Source organism: Schistocerca piceifrons, chromosome 1, assembly GCF_021461385.2.
Source record: "Schistocerca piceifrons isolate TAMUIC-IGC-003096 chromosome 1, iqSchPice1.1, whole genome shotgun sequence".
Lineage (NCBI taxonomy): Eukaryota > Metazoa > Arthropoda > Insecta > Orthoptera > Acrididae > Schistocerca > Schistocerca piceifrons.
Genome location: NC_060138.1, coordinates 354,874,595 through 354,889,693, shown reverse-complemented (window position 1 = coordinate 354,889,693; position 15,099 = coordinate 354,874,595). Strand labels below are relative to the sequence as shown.

At 39.8% G+C, this 15,099-nt stretch overlaps 1 protein-coding gene across 1 annotated transcript in view; it reads left to right on the top strand.

Moving 5' to 3' along the window:
• Positions 1 to 15,099, top strand: part of LOC124788638 (replication stress response regulator SDE2) — a 49,277-nt gene that overhangs the window by 21,622 nt on the left and 12,556 nt on the right. The window contains exon 3 of the mRNA XM_047255911.1: positions 4,446 to 4,557. Within this exon, the coding sequence (XP_047111867.1) occupies positions 4,446 to 4,557 (112 nt within the window). The remainder of the gene's footprint in view (positions 1 to 4,445; positions 4,558 to 15,099) is intronic.

Sequence of the window (15,099 nt, the reverse complement as noted above, 5' to 3'; positions counted from 1 at the left end):
CAACAAAAGCAAAACGAGGATAATGGAATGTAGATGAATTAAATCAGGTGGTGTTGAGGGAATTAGATTAGGAAATGAGACGCTTAAAGTAGTAAATGAGTTTTACTATTTGGGAAGCAAAATAACTGATGGTCGAAGTAGGAGGATATAAAATGTAAACTGGCAATGGCAAGGAAAGCGTTTCTGAAGAAGAGAAATGTGTTTACATCGAGTATAGATTTGTGTGTCAGGAAGTCCTTTCTGAAAGTATTTGGATGGAGTGTAGCTATGTGTGGAAATGAAATTTGGACAATAAACAGTTTAGACAAAAGGAGAACAGAAGCTTTGGAAATCTGATGCTACAGAAGAATGCTGAAGATTAGATGGGTAGGTCATGTAACTAATGAGAATTGGGGACAAGAGAAATTTTGGTACAACCTGACTAAAAGAAGGGATTAGTTGCTAGGACACATTCTGAGGCTTCAAGGGATCACCAATTTAGTTCTGGAGAGAAGCATGGGGAGTAAAAATTTTAGAGAGAAACCAAGAGACGAATAAAGCAAGCAGATTCAGTATTGTTTAGCAAGTGCATAATAATAATTACAATAATAATAATAATAATACCTTTGATTGAATTGTTTACTATTCCAATCCAGATGTTCTTGGTCTGTCCCCTGCTGTGATTACCCAATGAGATGTACCAATGAGAAAGTGGATTGTGCCATTGTGATTTCTTGCTGGCTGCAACAATTCATGTTGATTCATGACTTACAGTCCACTAAAACCTGATGTGCAATAGCTATTAACTCTCCTTTACTCCTAATTATTAATGTTCTACCAGAATGTTCCTTACCATAGTTATTAATTCAGTGACATATGACAGTGTCATAACTTATTTAAAATACTGCCTAAATAAATTTATTGGTGTTATTCTCATTTTGGTTATTTTAAATTTTGTAGTACTCGTGACCTCACTTGTTATTGTGTGGTCTTTCAGATGAACTTTAAAAATTATTTGATAATTGAGGACTTGTGAATGAGTACCTTTCTCCTCCCTATTGTGAATAGAGAAATATTTACAACTAATATTTCCCACCGTGTTCCTGTAGTTTACAGCACATTCCTGCAAAGAATGTGCACCTTACATCAGTTCGCTCCACTTCTGTTTTTAACATATTCTCCACTGCCAATTCACTTGACTGTTAGCTGATTGCTTGTGTTTGTTTATGATCACATTGTACTGTAGCGCATTTCTCACTGTTGTGTGTGTAATTTGCGATTGAACGTATTTCATTGTAAGCATGCCTATTTCTTCCTGCTTCTTTAAAACATTTTTTTTGAGCCTCCTTCTAACTTTCTGCATGGTTTTCTGTATACCACCTATGATTTATTTCCATTATAACACTTCAACAAGAAGTGTCAGTTTTCTTATTTTCAGTCTGTTTAAACAATTTTTTCAGTAAATCCTTTCATCCTTTTGTCTCCCGATAATCCCACCATGAATTCCTGCTCTATCTGTTTCTGCCAGTTCTGAAAACTATCTTTTGTCCTTGCAGAACTCTAGTCGCACATCCTTGTCCTGAAATCTTATGTGTCACATGGTATCCCACCTAACGAGCTTACCAATAAATTGGCATCCCAGGCTGTCACCCATCCTACTGCAAGAATCTCCTTTTTTCCTATTCCATCAGTCCCTCATGCACACCAATCAAGTCCTTCATAATCATACAAACCAAGCTCATACCATACATGACAGCCTCCACTATATCCAAAAAATCCTTTCAGTCTGTGGCCACAACTTCTTGAATGCCATCACTGCAGTAGAAATTTGCCTTTCAGCAGTTGGAACAGCATTTCCAGCTCCATTCGAGGAAGCTATTCCAGCTACTCTTATATCTGCAAGGGATTGTCTATAGCTTAGTAAGAGCCTACCACTCTAGTCCAACTCTCCCCCCCCTCCCCCCTCCCCCCTCCCCCCCCCCCCCCCCCCCCCCTCCCTGTCAACTGCTCATAGCTTCTGGACCATCCCTTGCTGACTTACTCGGCCGTCCATGAAACACCCTATTCCTATCATGTAACACTTGTCAATCTTTCTGCATCCCTGCAGAAGTCTCTGTACTTTGTTAAGGAATCATCTTTAGTACCTAACCTAATTTCAACCATACTCAACTTGTGAAGGACCGCCTTTCCTTTGCTTGTTCTTTGCAGTGGAGATATTTCTTTGTCACATCCATTGACAACATCCAGGCAAAACTCCATATAGAACCTCATTTGAAACAGTTCTAACTTCCCTCTAATTGTGATCTTTCCCCTTTCCATCCAGTTATCCCATGGTAATCTTTCCGAAATTCCTCACTTCCAACCGGGCCTCACCTTCCTTTCCTAAGTTCCTCTTCATTGAGCCGAACATCTCCGCCAACTTTCAGACACCTTTGCATGCAAGCTTTATGACCATAATCCCATTCCTGAAGTCCAAAATGACCTCCAGCAGCTCTTCTAAGCCCTAGGTCCATCCCAAAACCTGACACCTGAACCCACCTCCCTCCTTACTCTAGCACCACCCCCTACCCCAAATTCCTATTTTCTACCCACTCCCCAAAGTCTGCAAACAGGTCTCCCTACAGGTTGTACCATTGTGGTTTGGTATAGTGCTTCTACAGAATGCATCTTTGCCTTTGTTGCCCAACACCTCAAAACTGTTGCCCATAATTTCCTGTCCTACAGCCGAGACAAGGCTCATTTCCTTCACCTCTTTTCCACAGTTCCTGTCCTGTTACCACTAGACTTCTTGTTGATCACTGTTAATGCAGTATCCTTATTCACTATCATCTCTCATGTCCATGGCCTTACTGCTATGGAACACTACCTTTCCAAATGTCCCCTGGAAACCTTTATTCTTTCCTCCATAACCTCATCACCTACAAATCTGCTTCAACTGGTCCTTCTCTAACAAGTCACCTGCCTAGACATTGATCTCCAACTCTCAGATGGCTCCCTGGATACGTCTGCTCATAGCAAGTGCACCAACCACCAAAAGTACCTCCACTTCGATAGCTGTCATGCACTCCATGCCAAAAAGTTTCTTCCTTACATCCTCACCACCTAGGGATGCAATTTCTGCAGTGGAAAGCAGGAGTTGTTGAAATATACTGATAACCATAACAGAACCTTTACTGATAGACACTATCTTTTCCAGCTCGTCCACAAACAGGTCTCCCATGCCATCTCCTCCAACACCAGTAAACCTGTTAACCAGCCACCAACCAGCGCTCTTCTTATCACCCAATATCACCCTGGCCTTGCAAACCTCAACCACGTTCTTAGTTGGGGATTAGACTACCTCTCATTGTACCCTGAGATGAGGGATATGTCACCCAAAATCCTACCCACATCACCCAAAGTTGTGTTCTGCCATCCACCTGACATACATAATGTACTTTTCCATCCCTTTTCCAATTCTGCTTTCCAAGGGTCATTTCCATGCAGTTGGTCCAGCTTTAATACCTGTCCCACACACCCACCCACACCTCCTTCAACAGTCTAGTCACAGGGTTTTCCTGTCCAATAAAGGGCAGGGCTAAGTGTGAATTTAGATGTGTTGTATACTGGTTTTGCTGCAGTTACTGTACAGCATTCTATGACTTGCAAGAATGGCCACTTCCAAACTGTGGCAAATGACAGACTTGACCATCCAGTTGATGAACATGTTGCGCACCACAGCAAAAATGACATCGACAGCTGCTTCACTGTGCAGTCATTTGGATACTTCTTTCCAGCACAGGCTTCTATGAACTATGCCTGTGAGAATTGTCTGTCCAGCATATCGTGCACTCGCAATCGCCATAGACTAAACCTCCGCCAATCTGTTTCCCACTGCCTCACTGTACTTTTTTTCCTTCTCTCTTCTGTTGACACCTCTCCTTCCCCATTCATATCGTGCACTCCCAACACTCTTCCTCCCCCTTCAGTATGTGGAGTCCATCTAATCCGCCCTTTCCCTTCCCCCCTCCCATCCCTTCTCCCTTTCTACATATCTTATAAGTCATCCCTCTTTCTTCCTTTCATCTTCTTGTCCAGCTGCTGAGTTATATCAGTTGAAAGACTTGTCTTGCACTAATCCTCTACCCTCTCCTTGTGTTGTGCATCTTCCCCTTATGTCTCCCCGCCTTCATCAGCCCAGGCAGTTGTTCTCAACAATCAATAATCAGTAATTAGTCTCACAACAGGCTTGGGAATGTGCATTTTGTTGTCTGTGTGGTTGTGTGCATGAATGTGTGTATTTTTGCTAGGAAAAAGGCAAGAATTCAAAAGTTAGTGTGAATACTGTTTTCTGTTATTTGTTTCTGTCTGCTGTAGATGAGTGGTTGCCTTTTGCTTATTTTACATTTTGTGTGATTTTATATGCATTCTCTTGTTAATTAGGCAATTATCATACAGAGTTAAAAATAAATTTTCTTCTTCAATAGGTTTTGGATCCATGCTTAGGGCAATCGGTGCACAAATAGAAAAAACAACTAATAGAGAGGCATGCAGAGACCTGAGTGGGCGACGGCTGAGGGATATAAATGAAGAGAAAAGGTGACATAAACATAGATATTTTACACAAAAATTATATTTTGTTAGTAGTATGTGATCTTACAGAGCATTTATTGTTCAGTTGTGGATGCTTTGAGGATCTCACCACAAATTTAATTTATTTAGATGATTGTAAAGGGTTGTAAATGGTATTAGATACTATTGTTTTGCATTTGTTTTTGAGTATGCTGTATTTCATGCTTGCATCATATTGGAGTAAACACACTTTAGTGCTCCTGTAGTGTATATGAGAGGTGAATGGAAAGTTGTACTAACTTGGCAGATTGAAATGATAATGCTGATATGGTTGAGAGATTAAAAAGTTCTCTTTTTTTGTTTTGCTGTTGCTGGTCATTTCGAGTTTTGAAAAAAAAAAAAAAAAAGAAGCGTGGTCAGTGTAAAACATAAAATAAATGTTTGTCTTCATTGTCATGTATCACTCGCATCATTACTCATACACTTTTCTGTTTATTGACATCTCAGCCTCCTTGTTTCAAATAACTAGAATTTGGGAGACTTTGGCCTATTAGTTTGCTGTTTCTGGTTGTTGCCAATCTTAGCAATTGTTTGTTACGGTAATGCAGTAATAGTGCAGTAACGGTTACTATTTCAGTGTAAAATGCTGTGTTTGACTGCTTTTCATGCTAAAATAAATGATGAAACAATTATTTGGACATGTGTGTGTTACGTACAACCCCTTATCATAAAAACCGGATTTATTATGTATAGTGGGGGCTAATCTTATAGCCCCTGGACACACAGCACTGTATTAGAGGGGCAGAGCTCTGTCTCTACATGCAGCAATCTATAGGTGGCACTAAACTTTAAAGAAACAGATTAGCTACATTAATTAGGCAGATCAGGAAGAGGAGATGCTAATATTTTAGTGTGTCCCTGCTAGAGTCCTAGAATTGGTGTTTTATTAATGCTAATAAAACTCACATGTTACTGGGAATATAAAGCAGGTTGAAATCAGAAGTGAATAGCAGTGAAATGTAAAAGTCAGATTGGAATATATATCACAGAGATAGGCTAGACAATTATGATGGTGGCATAATTATCATTGTAAAGAAACTGTTTTTACATGATGAGGTTATTACAAATTCCAAGTGCATCATACAATGTGTGACAGGGGGTGCTTTTGGTACCACTGTTGTTTCCCACCATTTGCTGTTTTGTTTATGAATGGAGTTGTTTGATTCATGGGAGAGAGTTGCTGAGAAATTTAAAAACCATAACTATCCCGTAACGACCTGCTTATGTAGTTTCAGGAACCAGCATTACATGAGGATTTTAGGTGAGTACTGAAACCTCCTATATATCACTCATAGGGACTGTGAAGACAAGGTTACACTAATTACAGTACACACAGGTCATTTAATTACACTGCACCTGTATGGAGTGAGAAGACATCCTGGTAAGCAGTACAATGGTACTTCCCATGCACTTACAGTGGTTAGCAGGGTGTGAGTGTAGATAAAGGTGTATGAGAAGAATAACTGTTAGTAATCCTCTGTAGGAATACAATTTCTGTGATTAATTTTGCTAGATTTGTGCAGAAGTAAGTAATGTGTTGCTTGATTCTTCTTGTAATGTACTCTGTCAGAATTTTATTGCAAACCTCACCATGAAACAAAACTTTTTTCTTGTGTTGTCTGTCATTTTACTTTGACAAGCATCCCTCTCTGTAACTCTCTCACACGTACTAAATAATAACAATATTATAAAAAGAAGAGATTGTTACTATATAGTGGAGATGTTGAGTTGCAGACAGGTGCAACAAAGACTACTAAAAATATTACCTATTGGCCAGAAGGCCTTCATCCGAAAAAGACAACTCTCTCTCTCTCTCTCTCTCTCTCTCTCTCTCTCTCTCTCTCTCACACACACACACACACACACACACACACACACACACACACACACACGACTGCTGTCTTTGGCTACTGGGCCCAGACTGCGAGCAATTGCGCATGATGGGTGGTGGGGGTAAGTAGGAAGCTGGGGAGGGGAGGAGGAGAGAGAGCAGATTATGGGTGGTGGACAGTAAAGTGCTGTCTGTGGGAGTGTAGAGGGGTGAGGTGGAGACAGGGTAAGGCAGCTAGGTGCAGTCGGGAGGTTAGACGGGAGGAGGGAGCGGAAAAGAAGAGAGGTAACAAAACTGCGTGCACTTGTGGAATAGAAAGCTGTGGAGTGGGAACAGGGAAGGGGATAGATGGGTGAAGGACAGTGACTAATGAAGATTGATGCAAGGAGGGTTATGACAGGAATGTATATTGCAGGGAGAGTTCCCACCTGAGCAATGCAGAAAAGCTAGTGGTGGTAGGAAGGGTCCAGATGGCACAGGCTGTGAAGCAGTCGTTAAAATGAGGAGTATTGTGTTGGACATGTGCCAGCAGCTGCGTGGTGCAGCTGTTTCTTTGTCACTGTTTGTTGGTGGCCAATCAGGCTGACAGTCAGCTTGTTGATTGTCATGTCCACATAGAACAAAGCACTGTGGTTGCAGCATGTTTGTGACCAGACTGCGGTAGATGGTGGGAGGAGGATGTATGGGACAGGCCTTGCATCTAGGTCTATTACAGGGATGTGAGCCATGAGGCAAAGGGTTGGGAACACAGGTTCTCTAGGGATGCGCAGGGATATTGTGTAAGTTTGGTGGGTGATGGAATACCACTGTGGGAGATGTGGGAAGGATAGTGGATATGACATTCCTCATTCAATGCATTATGAGACATAGTTGTTTCCAGTTCTGGATGGTACTGCGTTGTAAGGAGAATCCTTCTCTGTGGCCTCATCTCTGTATATTCCCACAAACACCATTTTTCTGTACTCAACCCTTACCCTGCTCTCCATCCTCCCTCCCTGCCCCAACCTCTTGCTTACCTCCACCACCCAGATTCCTTCGCCCATCATGCACAGTTGCTTGCAGTCTGGTCCCAGCTGCGAGAGACAGTGGTGTTGTGTGTGAGAGCTGTGTTTACATGAATATGTGTGTATATTTTCTTTTCAGAAGAAGGCCTTCTGGCTGAAAGCTGACATGTTTAGTAGTCTTTTTGTTTCACCTGTAAGCGACTCAATATTTCTGCTATATGGCGAGTAACAATCTATCCTCTTCATAAAATTGTCATTATTCCACCCTGGATTTTACATTTATAAATAAACATATGACAAAATGTGCTGCTCTTCATTAGATCTCCTCTATTAATCCTACCTGTTAGGGCTCCCACACTGATAAGGAACTCTCAAGAATCAGCTGAACAAGTGTCTTGTAAGACACTTCATCCAGGGATATGTGGCATTTCCTTGCTGTTCTTGTAATGAGTTTCAGCCTACTTCTTGTTTGGAAGGGTCCTTCAAATTCAGGTAGCTCTTAATTGTTGCTCCTGGATATTTTGAAATTGTGGTTGTTTCCAGTGATTTGTCACTAATAGTGTAACTGAACAGTAATAGTTCTCTCCACCCATTTATTGTCTGTTTTTGGAGAAATTGTGGCATTCAGGCAATTGGGAAAATGTGTGGGTAATTCCCGTTTTCAAGAAGGTTCATTGGACAGATGCACATAGTCATACACTTCTGTTTCATGATATTCTCCGTGTCTAAAAATATCCTTTGCAGGAATAAAAAAGGATTTTGCAAACAGTATTTCTGTGAATTTAAACTGACTTTGTTCATCCAGGAGATCCAGAAGGCAGTATGTGGCTGCACCATGTTTGATATTTTGATGCTTGACTTCTGTAAGGTATTCAGTACAGTTCCACACTGTTAGTGAACAAAATACGAAGCTACAAAATATAAGGCAAGTATTGTAACTGCATTGAACACTGAAGCAGCTAGGTCTCAGAACACTGTTCTTAGTGGGAGTAGCTGTCAGATATGAAAATGGCTTTGGATGTACTACAAGGAAGTGTTAATCAGGCTACTGCTGCTGCCTGTAATGTACATACAGGACATCCACAATTATAAGTTCCAGTTTAAAAATACTGTAGAAAGAGAACACTGGTTGGAATGATGCCAAATTTGAACACCATGTTATTAACACAGGAGGGAAACGTAATGGAACAAAAACAGAATTTAGCAAAAATTTGACCAATAGATGACACTTAAGAATATTAACATAAATGGGGTCGGGTACAAATGTCAGATGAATTGCAATTGATGGATATGGTTTAAGTTTCACATTACTACATCTTTACTGTTCAATGTGCACGATTGCACAAGTTCGGCTGTCAACAGCTGTAGTACTGTTAGTGAGGTAAGTCTATCTACCATGGCAAGGTCGTACTACATCAGCTAGAAAAAATTGGGTTTGAATTGTCCTGAGGCCAAAAGTAAGATAGAGAACAAAATGACATTGGTTTTTAATTGCCTTGGGGCCAAAAACTGCATAAAAGAAAGTGGCATTGGTTTTCAATTGTCTTGAGACCAAAAACACATAAAAAGCAAAATGACGTCGGTTTCTGATTGTCGTGAGACTGAAAAAGACATGGCCAATATGCTGCCCACTTTATTCTGCCATAAGTTGAAATCGAGAAACAATATGTTCCACAACAGATCAGGGTGTCTCGGGGGTAACATTCAGAAAGCGTTTCACAACACATGTGTTCATTTCAGTTACGTTCATAATTGGAGCAGAGAACACAACATTTTTCAGATAACCCCACAGCCAGATGATAATTATGGTATTTATGAAATGCCTCTGCAACAGTCATTTCACAGGCTTTGCTGTGTGAAGAGGAGCATTGTCTTGCATAAAAATGATCCTACCTATGTGTCCATGTGTTGAAGGGTTGGAATGATGTTGGCGAGCAAATGACTATCATAATCCAGAATGAGATTTTCGCTCTGCAGCGGAGTGTGCGCCGATATGAAACTTCCTGGCAGATTAAAACTGTGTGCCCGACCGAGACTCGAACTCGGGACCTTTGCCTTTCGCGGGCAAGTGCTCTACCACTGAGCTACCGAAGCACGACTCACGCCCGGTACTCACAGCTTTACTTCTGCCAGTACCTCGTCTCCTACCTTCCAAACTTTACAGAAACTCTCCCAAGTTTCATATCAGCGCACACTCCGCTGCAGAGTGAAAATCTCATTCTGGAAACATCCCCCAGGCTGTGGCTAAGCCATGTCTCCGCAATATCCTTTCTTTCAGGAGTGCTAGTTCTGCTAGGTTCGCAGGAGAGCTTCTGTAAAGTTTGGAAGGTAGGAGACGAGGTACTGGCAGAAGTAAAGCTGTGAGTACCGGGCGTGAGTTGTGCTTCGGTAGCTCAGTGGTAGAGCACTTGTCCGCAAAAGGCAAAGGTCCCAAGTTCGAGTCTCGGTCGGGCACACAGTTTTAATCTGCCAGGAAGTTTGATTATCATAATGTTTACCAGTTACAGTACAGGTTAAAGAACCCGCAAGACTCATCTCCTCTGAAGGTCCTGCGATAAATGATCCCGTCAACCTGTACCACACAGTCACCTTTGCAAAATGGAGTGGTACCAACTGACATGTGTGCGTATTTTCCGTTGCCCATGTCCTGTATTTCTGTGTATTGGCATCAGAATGTTCCATGGCGATTCATTATCCACTTCCATGCGAGCAAGAATTTCCAGAGTGAACATTTGCCTTGCTGGCATGCCAGCAGGAAGCAAATCCTGAACATGAGTGAATTAGTGTGGATAGCTATGCAGGATGTTTCGTAGTATTTGACGCTTTGTGCTTGGGGCATGTTCAACGTTTGGACAATTTCCCACGCATTGGATGTTTACACACCACCCCACAACCTCCCGTGCAGTGCTGTGGTCACATCTTTGACAGACTGCCACTTCAAAAGAACCTGTCTTTTCGAATTTTTTAATCATTTTCTCCCAACCCTTAACTGACATTGGACCAATGCCTTTTTCTATACCCTTGAGTGTCCAGACCTTTTGCAGGTCTAAGAGCATACAATTTTCATTCTTGTAAAGAAGCTTTATCAGCAGTACATGATCCATCATGGAGACAGTGAAGCTACGCATCTTGGGCAAAATGATGAACAGGCATGTGCCGTCCAACTGTTGATGTGCATATTATTGTGCTTATAGTGCCATCTATTGGTCAAATTTTCATTAAATTTTTTTTTGTTTCATGGTGTTTTCCCTTGCGTCAATAATATGATGATCAAATTTGACATCATTCTGAGCAGTGATTCTCTTCCTACAGCATTTTGATACTGGGACTTTAATTGTGGACACACTATATATTTGATGTGGCGGACAGTCAGATGTGAAGTGAGGATGTCTGTGGGTGATGCTGTTGAATGTATGGAAATCACAACTCCAAAAAATAATGTTGTGAAATGCAGAAAGATTTGTTGAGGATTAATGCTTGGTGCAGGGATAGGCATGTAACATATTGTGTATAAATGGACAGAAAGACCCATTGTGTCTTATTGCACCATTGGCAATTAATCACAGGAAATATTCACGAGCCAAAAATTCAAGAATATATCTTGAGAATGATTTAAAGCAAAACTACCACATACTAATAGTAGCAAGACGGGCGAATTAGAGACTGATTCATTGGAAAAATGCTAGAGAAGTGTAATTCATCTGCAAAAGAGTTAACCTACAGAAATCATAGTGCAACTGATTCATAGCTATTGCACTTCAGACTTAGACTCTTCAAGTACATTTAGTAGAAATATAGAGAAGATTCAAAGAAGAGCAGTGTATATCATCACAGATTTGTTTAGTTACCCTAGAAACATCAGAGAGATGTTCATTCATCTCCACTGGCTGATGCCACAAGAGCATTGTGCATTTCATATACTGATGAAATTCTGTTATTTGACATTCCAAGAAGAATTTATCATTGTACTACTTCCTCACTCATCGATGTGACGTTAGCAGTAAGTCCAAATCTTACCTTATGTGGAGGCTTGCCAGTTCTTTGTGTGCAGCATTCATGAATGGAACAGGAAGTGGGGTACATCACAATGCATACAAAACAGTCGCTGCCATACACTGTAAAGGTCTCCTGGGAAATGTAAATGTGGAGGGTCTAGAAAAAGTAGTTGTGGAAAGCACAATGATACCTGTTGCCACATTAATTCTTCATGTAGTAATGTAATATTCTTCCTCACTTTGTTTGCTGTATTACCTAGTTAGTTCTGGACATTGCTCTGTTGCTTACTTGGAATGCCCTTACCACTAGAAGCTGAGTTATAAATTTTCCTTTTTGGTTCTAAGAATACATTTTTTATGTATCAATTGTAACAAACATTCATTGTATATTGCTGTCGCCACTCAGTGTTGGCCGTTGCACAGAAAAACCGTGGCAAGGTATTTTGTATTTCCACTTTTCTTTTGGATGTATAATGTAATACTTACAACTTTCACCAAGGTTTGTATGATCCCAATTCCTGCTTAGATTAAATAATGTGATGGACGTTCTGGTATTGGAAAAATACTAAATATTTTACTCTTTAATGTTTTCGCCTTTTGCGGCAGACTGAAGAAAAACTGGTATACTCGTGCTTATCACTGATTGCAGTATGTTGTTTAAGCTAAAACTGTTGGTTGTGTTGTTATATTTTGTGATGAAATTGCTTCATCCTTAGTGTAACATGTAATTTCACACCATATTGAAATAGCATTAGGTTTTAAAGTCATTTTACTGTGTGAGGTTTGGTCTTTCCATATGATCTGGACAGTCGTTAACACTATACGTCGACTTGGAAAAAAAAAAAAAAAAATTAATGGAACTATTGTGGAAATAGTAGCTGCTGTGTTTCCAGAAGCTGCAAAATTATTCTTAAACCTTGTGAAAAAGGAAGGAATAACTTTCACAGGAAAGAGAATTAAATTTTTAATCATCAACATTTTAAGTAATCTTTTATGGTATGGGTGGATTACAATGATGTGGGAGTAATTGACTGTTTCTTTCTTTCTTTCTTTCATTTCTGTTACGATAAAAAAAAATCATATAAATCAAGACAAATATTTACAGCATAAAAACACATAATACATGACTGTGGTCACCGAAGTTAAGGTGTATAGTCTAAATACTGTGAGACAGAAAGACAATATCCAATAATGACTAGACATCGAAATCACCGCTTCAATTGTATGGCTGGTTTTGGGCTGACAGATCCCATCATTAGGTCAAATTACTCAAAACAAACAAGAGAAGAGCACTAAAAATAACCTTTACATATGCTTGTGGATGTAAAATAAAATGAAATAGGAATATTATTTATAAAATTCTAACAGCAATTGGCATAGGTATGATAAAAAATAAGAATGGAGTACATAAAAATACCATGGCAACAATTAATAATAAAAGAGAAACTGTAGTTGAAGAGCCATGTTTAAGAACCAGAACACCTAAGTCGGTGTTGCGACCCCAAGTCCTGTGAGACTGGGTAAGGCGGAGGAGACCGCCGCACTCAAGCTCAGAACACGGACTAGCGCACATGAAGGATGTAGTTCAGTTGGTAAACTTTGGTGTGACACTACTGTAACTATCTTTTAGAACGACTGGAAGTGAATGACATGAGATCAACTAGACTGGCCATTTACATTTATATTGACAATTTTAAATGCATGATAAAAGGTAAAACTTTATAAAGTGATCTAAACGATGCAAAAGTCACATAGAAAAGTAGAATAATACAAATCTTAAGGGATTAATGAACACACTAAAATGAGGAAACACAATGATCTGGTGATAACCTGTAACTGAAAAGCTAGTGGTGTAGAGAGACCTGTGCAGAATAAAACCTAAATGAGCAATAAAGTTCTTGCCATAAGTGAAGGCACATATCATTTAGTGGCTATAAATTGAGTAGGATTCCAGTAGTATGCCATAATTAGAAGTTTATAAAACCATCAAAAGTGTGAGGAATTCTACTTCCAGTAGAAGTCTTAAGTGTGTAGGTTAAAAAGTAACTGAATCATATAGTTTTTTGCTGTAAGTGATAAACATATGCCATTTATTTAATGGTTATACGTATAGCAAAATTCCAATAATGTGCCATAATCAGAAATTAATAAGACTGTTAAAAGTACATATACAACACATAATTATCAGAAAGCAGAAAGAGGAAAGAGGTGAAGTTGAATGCTGCTTCAAGAAAGAAAGATTATTCAATAGGACCATGTGCTTAAGTGAGATTTGTTCATTGAAGATGAACAACAGATCATGGTGAACGCTGTGGAGAATTTCAGTTTCATCTATAATATTTAAAATGTGGCTCTTTGGCTGAAGATGTAAAATACTGCAGTCTATTTTATATGTGATAAAGAATAAATATTATGTTTCAAGCGGTTAATCAGTGCTGATTTTGACTTGCTGAGATCTTGGTGTTACCTAAAACATACATTAAAAGAGGGCCGGTGTGGGCTTTGTAGACTGATCAGCAATGTCTACATTGAATCTGATAGATACCTGACTGAGCATAATGATTGTATTCTCTAGTTTTGTGGTGTTTCAAATCCATTGTTCACTTTGAACAAACCTCACTCAAGCACACAGCCCTGTTGAATAATTTTTCTTTCTTGAAGCAGTGTTTGATTTCACCCTCTCCTCTTTCTAGTTTCTGATAACTGCGTGTTGCATATGTACTTGTAACAGTGACATTAATTCCTGGTTATGGCACTTGACTGGAATTTTGTTATCTCTATAACCACTAAATGGCATATGGTTATCAGTTATGGCAAAAAATTTGTGGTTCAGTTTGTTCTTATTCTGCACACTTTTAAGAATTCTGCTTCCACGATTTTATTAATTTGTAATTATGGATTACTACTGGAACCCTGCTAAATGTATAGCCACTAAATAGCACGTGCCTATCACTTATGGCAAGAAATTTATTGTTCATTTAGGTTTTATTCTGCACAGGTCTCTTTAAGCTACTAGCTTTTCATTTAGAGGTCGTTATCAACTATTCATTTTGTTTCCTCATTTCAATGTGTTCATTAATCCTTTAAAATTTGTCTTACTGTGCTTGTCTATTTGCCTTCCGCATCATTTACACCACTTTGTAATATTTTATCTTCTATTACAATAATATTACGAAAAGGAAAGTAGCTACTTGACATATAGTGGAGTGTGGCTTCAGTTGCCCGAGACTTGCAGTCATGTGTGTGAGTTGTGATTATATGTGTGTGTGTGCACGCGCCGTGCGGTATTAGCCGAGCGGTCTAAGGCGCTGCAGTCATGGACTGTGCGGCTGGTCCCAGAGGAGGTTCAAGTCCTCCCTCGGGCATGGGTGTGTGTGTTTGTCCTTAGGATAATTTAGGTTAAGTAGTGTGCAAGCTTAGGGACTGATGACCTTAGAAGTTAAGTCCCATTAGATATCACACACATTTGAACATTGGTGTGTGCGTGCGCGCGCACACACACACGTTTGTGTGTGTGTGTGTGTGTGTGTGTGGGGGGGGGGGGGGGGTCTATTTTTGATGAATGTCTTACTGGCCGAAAGCTTTATTTGTGACAGTCTTTTTGTTGTGCCTATCTGCGACTCAGCATTTCTGCTATATGGTGAATAACGACTTTCCTTTTCATAATATTGTTACATTC